At 43.4% G+C, this 22,057-nt stretch overlaps 1 protein-coding gene across 6 annotated transcripts in view; it reads left to right on the forward strand.

The window, feature by feature from the left end:
* Nucleotides 1–5,718: 5,718 nt before the first annotated feature.
* The window catches only part of CARMIL1 (capping protein regulator and myosin 1 linker 1), a 193,694-nt gene continuing 177,355 nt past the window's right edge, over nucleotides 5,719–22,057 (forward strand). For 3 of the 6 annotated variants that reach the window (XM_027643922.1, XM_027643920.1, XM_027643921.1), the window contains exons 1-2: nucleotides 5,720–6,138; nucleotides 9,939–10,036. In XM_027643922.1, the coding sequence (XP_027499723.1) occupies nucleotides 6,099–6,138; nucleotides 9,939–10,036 (138 nt within the window). In that variant the 5' untranslated portion in view covers nucleotides 5,720–6,098. Of the gene's footprint in view, nucleotides 6,139–9,938; nucleotides 10,037–22,057 lie in introns of all 6 variants that reach the window. The other 3 variants (XM_027643918.1, XM_027643919.1, XM_027643923.1) reach the window with 2 other exon arrangements.

Consider the following 22,057-nt stretch of genomic DNA (forward strand, 5'->3'; position numbering starts at 1 on the left):
GTAACCAGAATTATTCTGAATAGATTTTTTCTTATTAAGATTTTCATGAGGCATCAACTGCTTTTTGTAAGTCTCTTAACACTACCATCAAAGTACGCCTTATCAAAACATGTATCTTTGCTGTTGTATTTATATTCACCCTATTTAAAATGAAGACAAAATAAATTTTTGAGTGCAGGGTACTGAAATAACTATAAGAGCATACAGAGTAAAGGGTTTGAAAATACTCAGTCACAGATAACAACAGGAGACTACTTAAAAGTGAGTCATTTCCTTTGCCAAAATAGCAACTGATTTAGGACACACATTTCTCCCTATCAATTTTGTCTCAACTGGTGAAATCCAAAGAAGGCATCCAATCATTCAGCAATATAAGACATATTTATCACCATGCAATTAGCTAGCTGCTTGTTTTCTGCTCTTTTCCTAGCTAGTGTTTTGCGTCAAAATATCTCTAAATCCTGGAACACCTACGGGTTTCCGAACATATGTGATCAATGTGAAGGGCCTGAATAATATTTAATTTTATCACCACACATAGACAATGAACATAAAGATATGTATTGGGTAAAAATTGTAACAAACAAACAAAAACTGGAGAGAGTCCAAAGTTGGAAGTGCTATAAATTATTTTTAGGCTAAGCGGAAATAAACCTGGCATGGATGGGTAGACTTCATGAACTTCTAAGTTCAGACATAACTGGAAGTAAGTGTCTTAATTGTGCTTCATATACTTCCATAGAGTGGCAGATTAGCTCTTGGCCTTTCGAATGCCCATAATAATTGCAGTGATTGAAAAGAAACATTTCCTTAAATGACAGTGCTCTTGGAAACACCTGACTGGCTCATACTGTGATACATGAGAAAGTGTGGCCCTGCTCTGTCTGTCTTCAACCAGCGCAGAAAACAGTATCTATGAGGTTGCACAGGCAGAGCTGGAAAAGAGTTCACTCTGTTGAATTTGTTCTTAGAAATGCAGCTGGCAAGGCTGTGTCATTTACAACTAGAGCTGTCTTTTATGAGGCGTTCTGTCTATTATGAGTTGTCCCAAGCTTTTGCTCCAGGCTTCAAGGCATCTTTGCAAATCAGATTGGATCACCTGGTTCCTCCTACCACGATGCTGCTCTGCTGCTCTGCAGCAGGACAACTCCAAAGTGTGACTTGAATGTTAGTCTGACACCTGCTGTTGGCACCTGAAATCTTTCCACTGGCTTCTGCAGGATCATGCAACTGATCATATCATAATGTTAATGACATCATACTGCTGCTTCTTAGGAAAAAAAGACTGAGGTTCTTCAATGCTAAAGCCATAATCCAAGGTCCAGAGAAATTGGCAGGGAGGACAGGCAGCAGCTGAGACTATAAATACCCTACTTTATGATAGTGTCTGTGGCTTGGCAATGACTCATATTGACACTTGTCTTATCTGCAGGAGAAGATGGGATTTAGGCTGAGAAGAAGGACAAGGGCAGCAGACAGGCTAGGTAATAGGAATACGTTTGGGTATGACTGTATGTCAATACAGGGTGTGAGGTGCCATGATAATATGGACCTGCAAGAGGTGGAGTCAGAAAACACTTAAAAGTTTTTTCATGCAATTAATGGCTAATCTGATGTGTAAAGACTGCAGTTTTGAAGACATTTTCCCTCCACATCCCTTTCTGTGTCAAATGTCTTGCCGATCAATGTCTTCTGAAGCTCCTAGTTCCTCCCTGCTCTGTTACTGTAGGTTAAATATAAGCTGTGGGTGTTGCAACATTCCCTGCAGCCATCTAACTCATACATGATCCAGCCCACTACTCTCATCACCATTTCTATCATGCCAGAAACTACAACAACTTGAGCAGCCTTTAGAGAAAAAGTATCTCCAATAAAACCACACAGATCCTATTCCTTTGGCAGGGAAATCAGTTACCCTTTCAATACTTTCAAATGACTTCATAGATTTCTGCTCTGTCAGAAGACAATGTAGCCTCTTTCCATTCTCCATGTGCCTGATGCATGTGTGATACACGATTTTGAACTGCTACTGTACTTCTACAACTCCTAAAAGGAGATTGTAGTGAGGTGAGAGCTGGTCTCTTCTGCCATGCCTACAGTGAGAGGACTAGGGGAAATGGTCTTAAGCTTAGACAGGGGAGATTCAGATTAGATATTAAAAAAAATTTCACTGTTAGGGTGGTTAGGCACTGAAATAGGTTGCCCAGGGATGTGGTAGAGTCACCATTCCTGAAGGTGTTTAAGTGGCATCTAGATCTGGCACTGAGCGATATGGTTTAGTAGTTCAGGGGTTTCAGTGGTAGCGCTGGGTTGACAGTTGGACTTGGTGATCTTAAAGGTCTCTTCCAAGCTTGATGATTCTATGATCCTACTGGAGCCCAATCCTAGCTAAGGCACCTAAGTTGTGATCGCACCAGTGCCAGTAATGGGAGTTTAGGAGGCCCTGCAAACATAGCCAGGACTGCTTAGGAGCAGCTCAGGGTATGAACTGCACCTGAGCGTTAGGGGAATGCCACTGAGATCAGGTAGGAAACCAAGCTGCATCTGCTCCTGTTGTCATAGCTCAAATTGGGCACCCCTGTTCTCCTCAGCTGTGCCAATGTGCCTCTTGGTGGCAGAGGGTGAGGAGGGATAAGAGACAATTAAAATTCAGTTACTGAAATTACAAAAATTCCCTTTCTGCCCCCCTTCACTCATTTAGGTTACAAGACAGTAAAACCATTTCTCAAACTGGTGCAACATGGAAAGTGGTAAACAGCTGCAAGCAGGTATAGATTACTTGCAGTAGGGGACTGAACTTCTTCAAGCATCCTTGCCACTGGGGAAGATGTCTCTGACAACTGCATTTCTGCTGAACTAACTAGTGGAGAGTAAGGGTCAACAGGAAAGGATGAAAATTATACCTCCTTACAAAGCCAGCAAACTGTCCAGGGTGTGGCTTTGCCTGTAAATTGCAGAGAAGAGTCTCTCCTTGGAGGCTCCAGGAATTGACTGTCTGGGATCTCTGGGATGGCGGTCCAGTTCTCTATGTGCTGGGAGGTGGACCCTTGGGATTGGAAACATCCTTCTTTTCACAGACCAGACTGATATTGTGATAGTGTCACAATATCAGATAGATAGATACCTAGCTGTTACTGTAGCTGGAGGAGCAGGAAGCAGCAGCCTGCCTGGGCAATTGTGTTCTACCTTCTGTCTACGGAACAAGGAATGCAAAACAATGTGTTTTTCTGATTGAACCTGGCCTTGGGAGCACTAATCCACCTGAGTTTAGTTTGCACCTCCCCTTATCTTGAACCCTGTCCAGTCTCCTAAGTGCCAAAGCAGGAATTATACAGTAGCCTTGGCAGTCCTACTTCATTAGCCTGTAGTGCTGGTAATTAAAAAACACAAACAAAACCAAAAAGGCCCTGCCTGTTGCTATCATTCACTCTTTTTTTTTTTTTTTTTTAACACAACCTGGGCTTACCATGCTGGTCAGCTCATGGTAGGAAGCTGGGATGGAGGAAGTGCTAGCAATATTCCAGCAGATTGCTACAGGCAGGAAGGAGCTCATCATTTTTGCAGCTCATGCATGCTGAAAGGCCTGCACTTGTCTGGCAGCAGCCAAGGATGCAAGGTCCATGCTTCAAATATTGTGTCAGACAGAAACAAGGCAGTGGTGTAGTGCAGCACCACTGTCATGCTTCATGTATAAGAGGTCATAGAACCAAAAATATACATTTTTTCCAGAGCAGGTAAATAGTGATGTAAGAGAAGTTATCTTTCTGGAAGTTTTAACTGAAGACAGGGCATTAGACTCAGTATGGAAGTAACTACAAGAAATTACATGGCCTTTCTCACACAGACTTTGTGATCTGACTTTTCTCTCCTGGGTATGAGAAAAGATGTGAATTCTCAACTGTGTTATCAACTTTTTTTTCCCTTACAAAAGATGCGCATGTTCCTTACTTATGGCGTAAGTAAGCTTGTGTGTATCCAGTGAGGAAGAAACACAGTTTTCTGCTGAGGTGAGAGGAAAGGTTGACAGAAAGGAAAGGAAGAGGTCAGCAGCTATTCCATGTCCATCAAAAAAGGGTGCAGATATAGTAAGGAAAAAGAGCAGTGGACCATCAATGGAAAAGGAATACAGTGCCTTCCATTTATATATATATGCATTCATATCCAGGTAAGTTTTGATTGACATCGCTATATATTAAAAGTGCATAGCTTACTAGATTGTTTTGCTAATATATTCACTCTTTGTTTACTTTCTTTAAAGGATGTCCTTATTTGCTACATGTAAACAGTAAACTTACAGAAAGGAAATTGTAGCCATCTCATTAGTAATTGTATCTGTGTTGGTAAAATCATCTCTGATATTATTTAGGGATCTGGTTGGTGACATGAGGAAACATAATACGTTTATTTGACATGTGACACCAATTTCAAAGTAGTCATGTTTCTTCTGAAGACCATAATGTGTCCATGAGACACAGAGTGCAGCAGTATGGTACTGTACCAGCAAAATAACTCTTATTGGATTCACATTGTTGCTCTCACTGAATGCATTTCAGAGTTCTTAATTAGACGTAAATGACTTTAATCTGCCAGATCCGTCACTCACTTGTAGAATGCTTGAAATACGAGGTTTATGCAGTAATCCACCCCTTTAGGGTGGAGGGCGACCAATCACAGTCCTGCTGCAGTGAAAATGATCCTTTCACTGAAACCAGGCATCGCTACCAGAAGCAAGCCGAAGGATTTCCAGGGCTGCGGAGCCTCCTCCTTCGCTCTCATCCAATAAGCATCTTTCTGTGCTGATATTTATGGGCGCAATTAGGCAGCTCGCGTGCTGTGTTTCTGTAATGTGGCTGTTAATGCGTGACAAAAATTCTCAATGGCAAAGTGCAACAAGCAAAATGCTGCAATTCGTGGATTTTAATTTGGTCCTGAGAAAGGAGGCATGTTCGGTTCCGCTTCACACCTTAGCACAGGCTCAGCGACGCTGAGGCTCCCTGCACAAGGAGTTTGCTAAGCTGTATCTAGCCATGGCGTTATCTCACAACAGGTGCCGAGGCAGCCGCCGTCCCTATGGAGATAAGGTGGGGGAGCCAGGGAGAGACAGACGAGTTCTGGACCAAAGGTTACCCTCTTCCAGGGCTCGAACTGATCCAACCTTTCCGGAAAGAAATTGGGCAACCTCTTTCCCAGGCGGCGAGGACTGACCTTGCGACGACAACCATCCCCTTGACACCATACACGTGTTTTAATGAACCCAGAGGAGAATTCCCGCGGGGTAAAGCCTGAAAGTGCAGCTGCGGGAGGCAGACAGAGTCTGTTTGGGGAGGGCCGGTGGAGCTGCTGCCTCAGGTGGTACCTTGGTGGCGGCAGCGGGGGGCCGGGTCGGTGTACCGGCGGCGCCCACGGTCGCCGGCAGATGGCCCCCGCCGCAGCGCCGAGTGGGGGGATCGGGCGAAGGAGGGGCTGGCGTCGCCGCGCTGAATCTCCCAGCCCGCTGCCCTCCTCCTCCTCCACCTCCTCCTCCTCCCTCGCCGCGATGGCTTCCTAAGGGCGATGCTCCGGGCCGCCGCCGCCACCACCGCCTCCCGCTCTGTCGCCGGGTGCTCGGTGGGCGCGGGCGGCTCCCGGCGGCTCCCGCGCGGTTCGGGGGCCGGGCCGGGGCGAGGGCGCCAGCCCTCCCGGGGCGGGGGCAGCCGCCACCGCCTCCCGCCGGTGCCGGGCGGGGGGAGCCGGGTGGCGCGCAGGAGAGAAGGAGGGAGCTGGCGCGGGGGCCGCCGTGAGCTTGGAGCGCCGCGCTTGACCGGCCGCCTGTGGGCGATCCATCCCTCCCTGGGAATGTCCCTCCTGGCCGCGCCGGCAGCCAGGGGCGGCATGTAGCGCGGGGGGAACGGGCTCCGCGGGGGGCGGGAGAAGCCCCTTCCCTCCGCCCGCGCTCGCACGCCGCACACACACACACACTCACACACACCGCAGCGGGGCGCACGGCCGGCCCTCCCTCCTCCCCCGCCCGCTGAGTGCATGCCCGCCGCGCCCGGCGCAGGGACGGCGCGCCGCTGAAGCAGCCCCGCCACCGGGCACCCCCGGGCAGCGCCGCCGCCATGGCCGAGGAGAGCTCCGACGTCCCCAAAGAGTTGATCGGTAAGGGACAGGGCATGGCGGCGGGAATGGGGGCTGGGGGGTCCCGGGGGAAGGTGCTGCGGGGGCAAGTTTGGAGGCCGCCGTGCGCGCCCGCGGGATGCAGCGCTGCCGGAGAGGGGTCGGGGGAATCCGGGGGTGGGTCTATGGAGCCGCGGGGAGCGCCGCGGGTGCTGGCCGGGGTAGCCGAGGGAGGGCTGGAGGGACTCCGAGGAGCCGGGGGGGGGGGCAGCGAGGCCGAGCTGTTGCGTGCGGGGAATGGACGGGCGGGGGCTACGGGGCTGCAGCGGGAAGCGAGGAGGCGGCCGCGGGCAGGGGCTGCGCCCGCCGAACCGCGTCCGGACACAGCGCGTACCCCCACTCCGGAGGGGTCTGTCGCGGCGGTGCCGGCAGGATGCGGGTGAAGCTGCCCCGTCCCCCCGTGCTTTCTGCACCGCCGCCCGGCCGGGGCACGTCCTCGGAGCGCCTCAGCCTGGCGGCACGGGCTGCGGCTCCGCTCATTATTTTTTATTTATCCCCCGGCATTTGGCGTAGTTTAAGACTCGTTTTCCTGTGTACGTACGAGGGAACGAGGGTATTTGTAATTAAAGTTTTATGGCCACATGCACACGAGCCCCCCGTGTGCTGCATGGTACACGCTTAGGAAATCACAGGTAATGCCGAGGACCCTGAAAATGCAGTCATCGCTTTCGGGGAGCTTCTGATAAACGGGGTTAATTGATCGTTAGCGCAGTACGCGTATAACCAGTGTCATTTGGGGGTAACAGGTCTGATGCTCCGAGTCCTCAGCCACCTCGCTTGGGCCAAACTTCCTCTGGTTGTTGTTGCGGCTTTGCCTGTTGAAGAGCTATCTAAGGATCTTGCCAACAGTAGAATAATTTAAACTGTTGCCTTAATGATAGATGGAAACAGAAATTTGTCAGGCAACAAGGTGCATATTGAGTTGAATACAGTCCTTCAGACCTTACCTAGTTAATTTATAGTGTTGCATTTCCTTCACTTTTATCAGTCAGCAGCTGGTTTTAGCATTTATAAAATATTGGTGGAAATCTGGATGGACAGTTGCAGCTGCTACAGATTTTTTTTTTCTGTAGCATCAAAATAGCTCTATTTTGCTGTCCTTTTAGTCTGCAAACCTTGTGGTTTACTTCAGTCTGTAGCTTCTGACTAAGAAGTAATGAGCTGGGAAGTGTTCTAGGAATAGCTATGGTCAAAAACATGGACTTACTGTATTTACAATGGGCAGTCAAGTTTGAGGTGCTAATTTCTTACTGTGGGTCTGCACTGTAGTGCTGTGCGTGAGATGTGGTGCATACTACAGGGAAGAGTAAAGTGGGCATCTTCACACATCCCCTCCTGGTGGCTTTGGACAATATTAAGAATTACCCCCAAGCCCCGATACCCTGCACCTATCCAGCCTTCTTTGTCAAGGGCTCTTCTGGGGTGTGTGGATCTGCTTATGTAGATTGGTTTAATTTCTAGCAGTATTTTGGTGTCTGCATGTTAAAATTTAACCTTTAAACAGACTTCTTTGTAGTAACCATATTTTAAGAACAGGGATGAAAGGATGTGCTTTAATGCTAAGTCATTGGAGTGTGGAGATTAAACTGGGGGTAAGTGTGTTTGAGCTGCAGTTTTTGTTTTGTTACTTCCCATCTGACCTTTGTCAGGTCTCATAGGTCACAGTCTTAAAAAAAACCCTCTCTTATTGTTGCTCACCTGGATCTGCTCCTTCGAGGTGTGGTTGTCTGAAGTCTCCAGCATTAGAAATGGATGAACACTTTAAAATATGAACCTTAGTGTTATGTTTCCATCTCTGAGTCCGAAAATGTACTTTGTGAGTCTACTTGCCACCCAGTGTGGAGGGAAGTGTCCTCAGTCACATGGAGGATATCTTAACTCTTTGAAGAAGCGTTTCCAGCCCTTTCGGGCAGATAGAGCCTTGGAAGGAGCTGACATCTTGATTCTTTGTGGAGTCTGGTGTCCCAGGCCCTTTCTCTTCCCATGGTTTATTGGAGTAAGAACACAAGCTGAGGTCTGGCCGTCCCTCCCACTTCTTCTGTGTGAGACAGCAAAGGGAAGCAAGTGGGTCTCTCCACACTGGTGCCTCAGGAGGAAGTCCCTTGCTAGATGCAGGCACTTGGAGCTGTTTATGGGAGAGGAGAAACTGAAAGGCAGAGGCTGCAGGTTGAGACAAAGTAGCAGAGACAGCAGCAATACCTTTCCTTCTGGAAGGAGATAATATTTTATGAAAAAGACTGTGGACAGCTTGCTTCTGGGTTCCCAAGCAGGGACAGAGAGACTAGAATTATGCATTACCCATGGGAGAGGAAGCCTTGGGAGAACAGTTCGCATTGGGCTGGACTTTTCCCCCAGGCTTCTCTTACCTGGCTGCTCCGGGAGCATGCAGCCTGGCTCCTGACCAAGCGGTTGCTCGGGGAGCCGGCCGCGCTGGCTGCCTGCCATGGGGCTGCCGCGGCTTGGGACAGGCTTCTCACTGGGCAAGCCGCTGCTACCGAGGAGCTTTTGTTTCCTGATAGGAAAATTAAAATTCCTGGGGAAAAACATGCCGATTCTGCAGAAAGAGCTCTTTCTGGTGAAGAGTCTCTCCAACCAGCCACGTTTCTGACTTGCACACCCTTCTGCCCTGCAGGCAGAATGCTGTGGCCTGGGCTAAACATCCAGGCTTAATAAATGGTGTGTTGTTTGCACTAATGTCTTCTGACTACCGGATGAAAATTGTGCAGAAAAGCCCTATACAGAGCAGTATAATTAAAAGCCTTAGAAGTAGCCCATTATCTTCAATTTTAGCCTTTACACTTAAGCATGCATGAGGGCAAAGTGTATATGTCTGGAGAAGGTGGAGACTTGCTTTTTACAGATGCCAATTGTAGGGCTGGAAATAGGTTAATGTGTTTAAAAGATTTCTTTCTCATTCCGTTTCAGTGGGGGCTGGGGAGTGAAACTTACTGAAGATGCCAAATTGGCTCTTCTAGATGAACTCCTCTGTTTATCTCTCAATTACATCAGTGTCAGTAGTTGTATATTCCCTTCTGGCCAGGGTGAAATTGTTCAAGGGAAAAGCTGGTTTGTTTCATACTTGGCAGAGACTGTATACATGTGTATGCATGTACCTACTAAAACATTAGGGCAACTCATGGAACTTTGGTGTTGGCACCATGAAGTGACTACATTGTCACTGGGACTTGGACCGAGACCAATGTTGCCTTCCATAGCATCCGCTGCAGAGCTGTCAGGTGTTACTATCTGGAAGTCTGCTTGGCTTGCTTTGCAGCTTAAATGCGCAGAGTGCAGAATGTGCGAACACTTTCCTCTTCCGTTACCTGACCCATTTAGCCTCCCTGACATTAACAACAGGCCAAAATTTGTGCAATGCAAGGAGCCAATTTGCTTTAGCAAGCTTTTCAGGTACAAATAATAGCAAGTGAGGAATCTGTTGTATTTCCCCAGAGTAGAGCTAAGCAGTGCTGGGGCTTGTCTCTGGAATGCCTTTTATATGTAAGTAGTCCTGGAAAGAAATATCAAATTTTGTTTAGAATCCTGGTATGTAGAATCGATAATTCTATCACAGTAGACATAAATTATTGTGTGGATGGCACACTTAGAAAAGTTGTACGTGTGTTAGGTTGTGTTTAGTACTGGTGCGTGTGCGTGAAACTTCTGTGAGTGCAAGCAGTTGAACAACACAGCTCTGAGTCCTTCTGAAAATGCAGTAGTGGAATCTGTTTCCTTCTTGTGTTGACACCGAAAGTACTTAATTAAAGTGTTTTGTTTTGTTTCAGAAAGTGTCAGGGATGTTATTGGGAGGAAAATCAAAATTTCTGTCAAGAAGAAAGTAAAACTGGAAACCAAGGGAGATAAAGTGGATAACAAAATATTGGTAAGTACAGTAGAATGACTGATTATATGTGTGAAGGAAAAGTCACTACCTTTTCAGCAGGCATGAATTCTTCTCTGGAAGGATTCTTTGAAGTTTGTGTGTGCCATAAGATACCCATATAAATTTATTTTCTTATTTGCTTGATAGCCTGCATAGCAAGTTGATGTGCAGTTGTGCATGTGTACACACACATTTATCATCGAGTTGTTTTTCAGAGTTTAGGGTATTGTGTTGTGGACTGATGATCAAGCAAGCTATTATCAGAACGTGTTCTAAAATAATTTGCTGCCTTTGCTGGTTAGGTTTCCTGTTTATATCCATAAGAGTTTTAAGTGGACAAGAAATGCAAAATTGTCTTTTGAGAATCTTCTGAAACTGTTATGCAGTGAAGAATAACAGTATAACTGTTGGGCTTTTTGAACTCAAATGACTGTTCGTACTTTTTAATATTCTCTGTTAAGAATCTGCATTTTAAAAGAAATGCATAATGTGTAGGATTCTAAATACTCTTTCTTAAAACTGTAGTGGAGGAAAGTGTCAAATTAATCTCACTTAAGTATGCTTTCCTGTTTTCTCATGAATAGTTTTGCTGGCCTCTCTTGATAGGAAAAAAACTGTGGTAATAAGCCACTGCGTTGGCATACTATCTTGAATATGCAAAAAGACATGGAACTGTATTTCTTCAGTCTTTTGATACCTCTCTATTAGGAAAACTCTTAGAGTAACAAACACAAATAAGTACAGTGCTGCTCTAATATTTCGCAAGGAATTTGAGACTTGGTGCCTTGTGTCGGTGCTGTTGCGTATTTGAAAGCTTCATTGCCAGAGCTCTTGTTACAGGTACATTCCCCATGCAGATATTCTATTTTGTCTTTCAAAACCGCATCTTCTTAATCACTCCTGAATTATCTTCTTAAAGTACATGTTGCTTATCCCTGGGCAGTAACACTGTAGATAACGGCTCACTTTTCAACGAGAGCTGCTACTTAAGGAATTTGAAATATTTTCTGCATAATATCTACGCATGTTATATGTAGCTCCTAGGTTTACAGTTTCTGTACTGGAAATAAATTGAATATGTGAATGTTGATTGATTGTCTCTATTTATTTGAAAGCCATGTTTATAGAGAAGGCTGAGAGATTTCACTGAAGTGGTTACACTTGATTGACTTTTTGACTTACAAAGAATCATTACTATTATCAATAGTGAAATATATTGTGGAAATACTGAAATACTGTTCTGAACCATCAAGCTTTGAATTATCAGTGAAGCTTCTGAAGGATGTACTACTCAGTGTGAAATGCCTAAATGCAGTGACTCAGGAGTTTTGTCTGTCTTTAATCTCCTAAGATCTCTGGTGGGGGACTTTTACCTTTTATGACTGAAGAGGTGCTGAAAGGGAGCGAACCTGTTTAAGGAGTTCATGAGTTAGTGAGCACTCCTTGTGTGTGTGCACCTTGTCTTCACTGTATGGGATAAGTCTTTCAAGGGGATGAATTGCTGGGTGTTATCTGGTAGAACCATTTGTTCCTCAATGCAGAAATGCAGGGGATTTTTACTGGTGAAAAAAAGAAAAAAGGATTCTTTTTATTGTTTGAGAAATTGATTATTGACTGCTGGGATTGGATTTTGTTTTCTTTTACCATAGAAGAAAACTACCCTGTGTAAAGTGGTGCAAATCACTAATGGCACTTTTTTTTTTTTAACAGTGTTTCTCTGATTGCATGTCTATCTTTATATGGGATTGTTTTTGTTTTTTCCTCAAAAGTGCTGAATGTTATCTGCTGTGGCAGAGGCCAGTAGAGATTTTGGTTCACTTTGAGGATGCAAAGTTCTCTGAAATGCAGAATGCTCTGAAAAAAATGACACCAGTGACACCTTAAGTTTGGTACCTCAAATTAGTGGAGACTTTTTGGCTTTCATGTGTCTACACAGTCTCACTTCTTACTCTGAAGTAGAGGACACACACCCTCCTCTCCTCACAAGAGTTATGGTGAAGATAAATAACCCTGCTTCAGAAGTATGTGAATGTTTAATGCTAAATGCCACAGGAAATCTGCCAACAAAATTAGGAATTTTTGTACTTCAAGCTGGGACTTAACAGTATTCAGTAAATAATGCATATGGCCATGTTATGACCAGAGTGGGTAAAACTGAATATTGAATTGTTGTGCCTTGGGTGAGCCTGTCAAATGGAATGCTGAATGAAGTGTTGGCAGCAAAAGCAATTCAGTAATTAAAGACTATATCCTTAAGTGAAAGCACCAGAGGGCTCATGTGATTGCATGGGCAGCCTTCATGCCAGAGCAACTCGACTCCAGAGAGCTTAGTTTTGAAACGTTAATCTTCTGAGCACTGTCTCTTGAGTGCACATGTGGCAATGAATTGTTTTGAGATTTTTGGGTTGAATTTTATTAGTAGTTGGGTGTTTACAAGCAAATTAGGTGGCATGCCTTGGGTCCATCGCTTAATAAGGAGGAAATACCAGTTGCTCTCATCTAGCTAACCCCAGAGCCGTTGTGAAACGTGCTCATGGTTTTAGAGGAGGTTGATCACAGAGGTTGGCATTGAGCCCTGACACCTAAATCTGTGCCTTAATTAAATGATCTCTCCTCCTTCCTTCCTAGGGAAATCCAGCAAAATCAGTACCACTTTGAGAAAGGGAGATTATTTAAAATTGACTGCACTTGGCAGGTAACTATAAAAACACTTGATCTCTGGCCCTGTTGTTCACAGTGTATGCAAGATACAGATTACTAGAATATGAACATAACCCTCTCCTATTTAAATCATTCTGCTGTAGGAAATTCCTCTGATAATTAAGATGGAAATTAGAATCTGAGACTAAAGAAAAACAGTGCAAAACCCCTGGTGTTGCTTGGAATAGGGTCCTAATGTTAAACTGGTAAAGTTGGTGGATAAAATCTGTGCTTGCCTTAAGATGCTCTGGAATCTCAGCTTTGGGTGCCAGAGTTTGGAACTTATGTCTAGGAATTTTATTCTAAAACAGATTTTTTCGGTCTGCACAATGAGTTTGCTGCCTCAGTATTCTCAATCTGCAGTTATTTAGTTTTTCAATTAGTCATAATGATGGAAACCAGTAAACATCATGAGCTGCTCAACTGCCTCTGGTCTGCTGGCACCAAATCTCAGGTGTTCAGGCAGCAAAGTGGTATCCAACCCTGAAAAGGCAATAACCAGCTTGAATGGGCAGAAAATCAGTCCTCAAGTGATTAGGACCAAACCCTAGTCCCATTCAGGTCAACTGCGTACTCTGGCAGAGCAAAGCTGCCATTAGGGAGGGCGAGGAAACACCCAGGCATAGAGGAGACCTTCAAAGGTGACGAGCTACCCCACAGGGTGAGAGAAGCAGACACCGTGGGGCTCCCCAGTAGGTTGCAGTACTGCTGTGGGTGAGGGAGACACACAGCAGGACTAGGGATGGTAACTGGAGCAGCTGAGCTCCAATGGTCAGCAGCAGCACTGCAGTGCCAAGGCAGACCTGAGGTCAAGCCAGGCAGTTGGGTTGGTGGGGCAGGCTCAACTGGGAGACTGACCGAGTGCAGGTGTAGCTATAGCTGAGTAGCTGTAGTTGCTCAGGCTGGAGTTGAGTGCCAGATTTCCAAAGCAGTGTGGGGAGTCCTGGTCAAGACTTCTTCCTACTTTTGTGGTCACATGCATGCACCGTGTTCTGGCAGAGCTCATGTTCTGGCAGAGCTGTTGAGCTGACTGCCGTAGCTGGCTCCATGTGGCCTTGAGCCGGAGGCAGAGTACTGCCACAGGAGAGGACCCAACTGTGTTTGACTCCAATCATCCTTGGCTTCAATGATTCTTGCAACAGTAGTCTTATTCGGTTAAAATAGATAAAGACATCACTGTTTTCTAATCAGTGGAGGATTGCTTTGGTTTTGTGTGATTGTTTTGTTTAAACCTGGTTTCTTACGAGGACAAGGTTAAGGTATCATGCTGAGTGCCTGCGGTGTTCCTCCTCACACTGACCAAGTCTGACCTTCTCTCCAGTTTCAGCTTAAGCTGATGGGTATATAGAGGTCTCAGTGGTGATGCTAATAGTCGGTTGGGGTGTGGAGGGAGGCAATCAGGAAAAGAATTTGATAACCTTTACACACCTTCTCTCTCCTCTGAGGCCTCCACTTTTTACCACCCTAAGGGATCAGGCAGAATGCCCTGTGTGTGTCTGTGAGATATTTCAGTGGTCGGTTTTTTGTTTGGTTGGTTTTTTATTTTTTTATTTTTTTTTTAAATCCAGAGGCCTCAGTGATTATCAGAAGATTATCACCTACAGATAAACGCTGAGAGGGAACTGGGCTTATTAGTTTTATGTTTGTGGCTCTGCTTTTCTCTCCTCAAAATAGCCAAGATATATAATTTGCTGATTATTTCCCATTGCCATTTCTTTCTCTCAGATTTGTTGTAATTAATAGGAACTATTGAGAAGTTGAAATGTGAGATATAGGCAGTATGTTAAATAAATCTGACTAACTCCTTATGAAATACTGGTGTTTTCAGGAGTAGTTCATGACAGGCCAGAATTCAGGATGCATCTTACTTTTAGTTTTTTTACTATTAAGAAAAGAGAAAGCTCCTTGTCTAGTTGCCTTTTAGATTAGTTTTCCTTTCCAAAATAATGTTAATTTAGACATAAAAGATAAGGAAATATTGCTCTCTCTATGTCTGCTCTGGGTTTTTTGCTTTGTTGTTTAGTTTATTTTGGTGGTTGGTGTTGTGGTTTTTGTTTTGTTTTTTTTTTCCCAGCCTAAGGCTATAGAATAGTGTGATGTGATGCAGTGACCAAAAGCACTTTATTAGGAAGTCCCATTGAGTAGTCTCTGTTACGCTTCTGCCCCCAGTCCTTTACATTCTCTTTGTTAAAATATCACAGTGCTACTGCTGAAATCAGAACAGTTGCTTTGGCAGGTGGTTCTCCTTAAAATGTACTGTATGCCCAACATAAATTCACTGGGAGCAATTCATATGTCCTTGTCACTTTCTCTGGGACATATGCTTTCATTGGCTTTTAAAACAAAAAAATTGAATTGACTCCTGTCAAATAAGTTTATATTTGTTCTGTGCACATGATCTGAGACTTCATGTTCTGCTTTTAAAGACCCCTTAAAAAGACTGAAATTTTATTTTAAAAAATCTGTGTTTACTTTTTAAAGGAGCAAATATGGCCATTTTGTGTGCTGTCCATGTGTCTTCTGAATATTGCTCAAACAACCTGGTTAGAGTCAACCTGTTTGACTGTACTGAAGCAACTGAGAAAAGCTTTTATGAGCTCCTGTGCCTCTTCAGCTGTAAAGGTGGCAGTCTCCAGGTGGAGGCAGTAATATTTTGCACTGCCATAACTATTTTGGGATTAAAAGCTTTGGTGCTTGTTTTTCATTGCTCATCTTTTGTCTTTATCGGTCTACAATATTCTGTTCAAATAGAGATGAATTTCACATCCTGCCTTAAAAAATGTGCACTTCTATTAAACAGCTAAGAGCATGAAGCTCCCAGGGTTGTCCAAGGTTAGTTTTACGTAAATATGTGCAATCTCACACATTATATCATGACAGCTGGTGTGTGATAATGATGTTAAATATGGACATTCTTTTAAAATAATGGTGTTTCCTCTTCCCTACCCAGAACATCAACTGTTATGACATATATCTTAAGTGTGTCTTTATGAAGATGAAAGGAGGTAGGTGTTGGTACATCCCTCATATCAGGAAATATAAATGAGGTGAGGTAGAGTAATCAAAAAATACTTACATGTGAAAACGTATTTTAATACATTTATGAGGTGTCTCTTAGAAAACAATTGAACTCTGGCCAATAAGATTGCTATAGAGAACTGGGAAAAAAAGAGTACTGCTGGAAATAGAATTTATTAGTTCAGTCATGCAGTTGTATATATTTCCAAAACAGGAAGTGTTTAAAAAAATACTTATGTGCAAGTTTCACTGATATTTACATTTCTGTTATACATTGATCCATTAGGTTACTTTTAAATGGTGGGAAGACTTACAAACCTAGCATTATGGAGTACTGTGTCTGCCTCTGGGGCCCCCAATATAAGATGGACATGGACTTGTTGGATTGAGTCCAGAGGAGGGTCACGAAGATGATCAGAGGGCTGGAGCACCTCTCCTGTGAAGATGGGCTGAGAGGGTTGGGGTTATTCAGCCTGGAGAAGGGAAGGCTCGAGGGAGACCTCATTGCAAACTTCCAGTACTTCAAGAGTATAAGAAAAAATGGGGTCAAATTTTTTATTAGGTCCTATTGTGGTAGGACAAGGGAGAATTGTTTTAAACTAAAAGAGAGTTGATTTAGGCTAGATGCAAGGAAGACATTTTTTACGATGAGGGTGGTGAGACACTGGAACAAGTTGCCCAGGGAGGTTGTGAAATGCCCCATCCCTGGAAGTGTTCAAGGGGAGGTTGGATGGGGCTTTGAGCAACCTCATCTGGTAGAAGGTGTCTCTGCCCATGGCAGGGTGTTGGAACTTGATGGTCTTTAAAGTCCCCTCCAACCCAAACCATTCTATGGTTTGATGATTTTGGTACTGTGATAGTGCATGCATGTGTTGAAATCCAAGATGATTTCTTGCACACTGAGAGCATAGTGTATTTTTTGCGTGCTTGATTGCTTTCCCTTTCTTTAGTTTTGGGCAACTGTACAGGCAGGGAAAGGTAAGAAAAGGGAACTCCTCTTCTAGTGCCCTGAAAGTAGCTGCTGTTCTCCTGGCTCATGTACTTTCCATTTGCACACCCACCTGCAAGCGTGTATATTCTTATCTGTGTTCTGGAAGGAGAAAATGTAAACACTATCTCCCTCTTAGCAGGTTCTGGTTTTCTGTTCACAGTTAGCAGGGTAAAAAAAAGTGGTGGGAGGTAGGAATCCACTGTGGCTCTGAATTGATCATGTAATCTTTCCTTCTGTCAGTTTTTCATAACCTAATTAAAAAACATTTCCTTTTTAAACTGCCTCACTCTTTCCACTTCTTTTGCTGAATATATAATATATCAAAGGGATTCGCTAATATACTTTTGCTTTGAGAAGGCCTGACTCCCCACCACCATTATTTGTGAAATGGAGCCTTCCTAAGCAAGGATTTGCATTGAAGTCTGTGCATAAAAGAGGCAGAAGACTTATTATTACATGTGATTTCCCTAAAGCTGGAAATAAAAAATAGAAAATGAGCATTAGGGTCAACTTCTTGTCTCAGTCACTTTTCGCAGCTGATGGCTTTTTCCCCTCAACAATAAGAAGACATGGAAGGGAACAGAACATGTGTCATTTGGTAGACCAATATAAATGCAAAAACCTGGGCCATATTTGTGTGGGGTTTCTTTTCTTTTTTCTTTTTCTTTTTTTTTTTTTTTTTTTTCTTAGAGATTGTTTTATCTGCCTGACTCTAGGAAAAGAATTCTCATGCAGGGAATGTACTTTACTTCAGTATAAGTAGTGTGGAGGAGGACACAGTAAGCTTGAAAAAGGCTGCAAGGGCTGCTAATTGAAAAGTTAGTGCAGTGTACTGTGAAAAATGCGTCTTGTTGCTTGGAGCCCCTCTCTTCAACCACTGTTGTAGTGGAAAATTGGTGAATGTCACTGACTTGTCTGATTATTAAAATATTTACTTTAGCTCACCTATAACTCTGCTTCATTTTTTTTCTCATGATGGTGGTAATTTAATTCTGTGTAAAGTAATTACAGGCCCAGGATGTAAAATTATTCTTTAAATACAGCTGCTGCTAACTCTGATCTGTACTGCTACCTGAGTCCCCAGCCTGATTTCTGCCCTCGTTCGCGTCTCATCTCTCCCTGTTTCTGAAAACACCCACTCCATGTCAACTCATGAATGATATATTTTTCTTAGTGATAGCTTCTCTAATTGGATTATTTAAGATGACAAACTGTTAGGATGCAAAATGTAATTATAAGACCCAGAGTCTGATAACCCAAAACTCCTGAAACAAACCTAACCAAATTAATTGGCCTGCTGGGTGAGGAAGAGATACTCTACTCTTATTCAACTCCCTGAGCTGGGGTAAGATGCAAATAGCTGTGGGATGGGATTTTTAATGTTAGCAAAACAAAATAAGTTTCAGCTCGTTACTACAAAGTTTAGAGAAGGAGTCACATTGCTGGTGTTGAGAGTGGGAGAGATGGTTTCCTGCCCCATGGGGACCAGGGCAGTGGCTTCAAGGAGGGAGAGGTGGATAGCTGGGGTTTTAGCAAAGGGGAAGGCTTTCTCCCTCAACCAAACAGTATTTGCTGATTGCTGTATTATTGTCACTCTTTGGGAGCTTTTCAAATGAATCCTGACAGCACTCACCCCTCTGAGCAGATAAAAGTTAAAAGGGTTTGTGTGTCCTGTGAGGCTATTGCAAAGGTGCTCACAGGATAGAAACTGTGAGTGAGGAGCAGCTCTTTTTTTTGGACAGGTTATCTTTCTGGATCTTCTTTGCAAAGTGACCTTTATAAATAAAAATACAAGAATTGTGGTCTGGGCTCATGGGTGCAGATGTTGTGCAGCTTATTCTCCTGGCTGACAAGCAGCGTTTGTATCCCTGCATACAGTAGAAGGCCTGCATGACAGCAGGGTGGGCTCAGAAAGTGTGTATGTGGAGTTGGAAAACAGAAGAGGAGATGCTGAGTCTGTTTTCCTCTTAGGATTTTTGTCCCGCATTGCGTTTTCAAGTGGTGCTTGTTTCTGTGCTTTTCAGATCGTTGATAAAACTAGATTTTAATTTTTTCCCCTTTCCACGGTTGAAGCAGCAGTTAGCAGCTTACTGCCTGTGAAGTGGACGGTGGTGTGTTTGGGATGTCTGGAAGCACTCTTAATAGCCAGGGCTTAGGAGGCTGAGGCCATTTGGAGCAAGCCAGTTCCATTTTGTGCTTCAAAGAAGTAGGCACTTCTGTTTATCTGAACATGTCCTCAGTTCTCTGATTGAACAACAGTTCTCCCCTTGTATCTCAGACTTTGTCAAACCACTGCTTTTGTTAAGCTCCATGAACTTTTGAGGATCTGAGCCAGGCTATAGACACCTACTTATTCTTAGAGCTCGGGAGCAAAACAAGAGGATGAGATAGCTGCTGCAGAGCAGTTTCTACTCAGATTTGATTAGAGGAAGTGAATGGCCTGATCTGAATTTGGAGAAGGGCCACTGCTGTGTTTGTTCAGGGTCAACCTTTGAATGAAAAGGCTTCTCCCTCTCTGCCTTCAAGGCCCTTAGCAAGACCGAAACTATTCACACAGAACTATTGATAAAGGGAAGTCGTTTCAGAGGCACATCTCTTAATAAACACTCGAGCCTCATGCTTAAAAATGATCCCTTTTATAGCCATGCACTTGAGCTTCTGCTCCAATGTGGAGCTCAAGGAGCCTTAGGTGGGGAGCAGAGAAGGTAGGTATTTTGATTTTTAGTGGGTCTGTCTTTCACTGTCAGTCTTTTTTTTGGTTTCTACAATGTTACTAGTAAATATTTGAAGATATATTAGCTTTGTTAGGTACTGATGCTTTGGTGAGTAGTTATTTCTACCATCTTGGTAAGTTTACTCATATCCCACATCTAAAATATGCATTTTTTATTATTATTATTTTTAAGAGTGTAACATGAAAAATTAGTTTTAAATACAAGTGATTTTCTTGACTGTGTCACTCCTCACATCTGCACTTTGCAAGTGTCAGAAAAGCACAGGCTTTCGCTTTTCTGTTCTCTCATGTCAAGAAGGTGCTGAAATCCCTGCATATTTTGTGAAGCATATTGGTGTCTTCTGTGTACAACTGTTGCTAGCACTGTGGGTATCTTTGTGTTCCCTTTCTTAACTTTGCTATTTTCCTTTTTACTGCCCTCCCATATTCTCTGCCTCAGAAAGTGCCTGGAATCTTTCCTGTGTGGAGATTGCTGTCAGGACTGGGGTTTGCTTTTTAGTCTATCTCGCTTTACACTAGTGTCCTCATTTTTCCAAAAGCATATTCCTCCACTTTTGTTTCCTTTCCTTACAGAGGTAATACGAATATCCCAAAATTTCTCAGTATCCCAGCAAATATGGGGATGATGGACAGAACATAATGCTGCTATGCTGAAAAACATTGAATGCTGCCGTAGACTTATTCTGTATACAGTTTTATCTGATCCTGCTAGCCAAGTTCTTTGCTTCCTTGCTCTCTAATTTTATCAAAATCTATGCTAGATTGTGTTATTTGTGTCATGGAGGCAGTTTGGTTTGTGCTGGATATTATTGTGCTGTTACTGTAATCTGGCTTAAAGTTCTTTCCACCTTTCCCAAAGCAGCTTTCTTTGGTTAAAAAACAACAAAACCAACAAAACCAAAAAAAACCCAAAACACCCAAAACCACTAACAAAACCCAAACCAACAGTTAGCACCTCAACAAAGTACTGTGCAAATTATGCTTGTCCTGAGGGGAAACAAGACAGTATGGTGGACACAACTGACTTGCATTGCTCTCTCCTACTCTGTAAGAACATGAGCAGCTGGGCTGAGAAAAGGGAGGAGGTGAAAAGAAAACAAGTAAACAACTATAGTTTAACATGGCAATTTAAATGAAGTTAGCTGATGTGGATAGTGACAGAGCAGTCTAAAAGATTGTAAAATAGCTTTCAAAGGGTTTCATCTGTGAATACAATGCTGTGTTACCTAAGTTTTGTAGTCTTATCTTTGCTTTGGGAAGACATCTTCTATGAGATTTGACTCTGCTGATGGAATTTAACTGTATTTTATGTAATTGGTACTGTTTCCTTCACACATGATTTCAAAGCCATTTTTTTACCATGTACTTGCTTAGCTACACCATATAGGCAAACTGCAGGATAAGCTGAAAACTGACTCTCTTGGGATTCTATGTAGGCATGTCAACTAAAGTTTGGAAAAGCTGCTTATCTGGAGAAGAGTGTGTGTTCAGCCTTAGCCAAATGCCAAGAAAAGCCTTCAGGAGTGACCTCATACAGAAGGGGTGTATGCTTTTTTTCAGTTTTAAACTGTTGCTTGTTTTTTTGCCTACACTAAATACTACTAAAAATGGTAATATGTGCAGGTCCCGACTCTAACAAGTGGCATATTCAAATTAAAAAAATTTTAAGTGGTTGCAGGTTTAATGGTGACACTGAAAACACATTTCCTTTCTGCCCTCACGTTGTTAAACTATGACCCTTCTCAGCTGACAAGGATTTATGAAACTGAGTAAATGGTTATTGTAAGCTCTAGAAATACATTTCTCTGTGCTAAATATTTTGAAAACATTTAGCAAAAAATGCAAAACCTAAAAATGTTATTTTGATGTGATATTTCCACTGTAATTCTATCCTTTAAAAGTATTTCTTATAACACTATTAGATGGATCTGCTATTGTTTGTATGTGCATGAAATTGTGTGAAATTAAATTTTGCAGGTTTTTATATAGTATTAATTTATCTCAATGTAGCCTTGATGCAGTTTTAGTAGGTCTTTGTTCAACCTGAGTGGTTAAGTCCGCCCCAAATACATTATTCTTCTATATTTTCCATCTTTTTCTGGTTTATGTCTCTATTTTTATCTTCCATTGTTTATTTTAGAATATTTCTTATGTTGTTTTTCTTTTTGGAGTGTCTGTTTACTGTCACTATAAAGAAAATATTGCAGACAATTGTTTGATATCAAGACTGCCCTTAAGGACTTATGCATAATTGAAGGAAACATTGGCAAGTCAGCTTCTTTGCCTCCCCTTTCACCTCTTAAACTGCTCCTGTCTCCCACTGCTCTCTGGGTTGTGATTCGTATGATGATGATGGTGCCTCTCTCTTCAGCATGGAGCAGCATTAACTTTGTGTGGAAGGGGTCAGTGAATTGTACTTGACACAGAGTGCTAGGAACCTCCTTTCCTCTGCCTTCCCAGGTGCTGCTTGCTCAGGAGCCACGTGTGCCTGGTGCTTGTGCTCTCTGCTTCAGGGTAAAGGCAGTGTAGTTCCTGGGAGGAGGAACGCTGTCATGCTTGTACTTTGAGATGTGCTGCA

This window comes from Corapipo altera, unplaced genomic scaffold (genome assembly GCF_003945725.1).
Source record: "Corapipo altera isolate COAL_440 unplaced genomic scaffold, ASM394572v1 24b, whole genome shotgun sequence".
NCBI lineage: Eukaryota > Metazoa > Chordata > Aves > Passeriformes > Pipridae > Corapipo > Corapipo altera.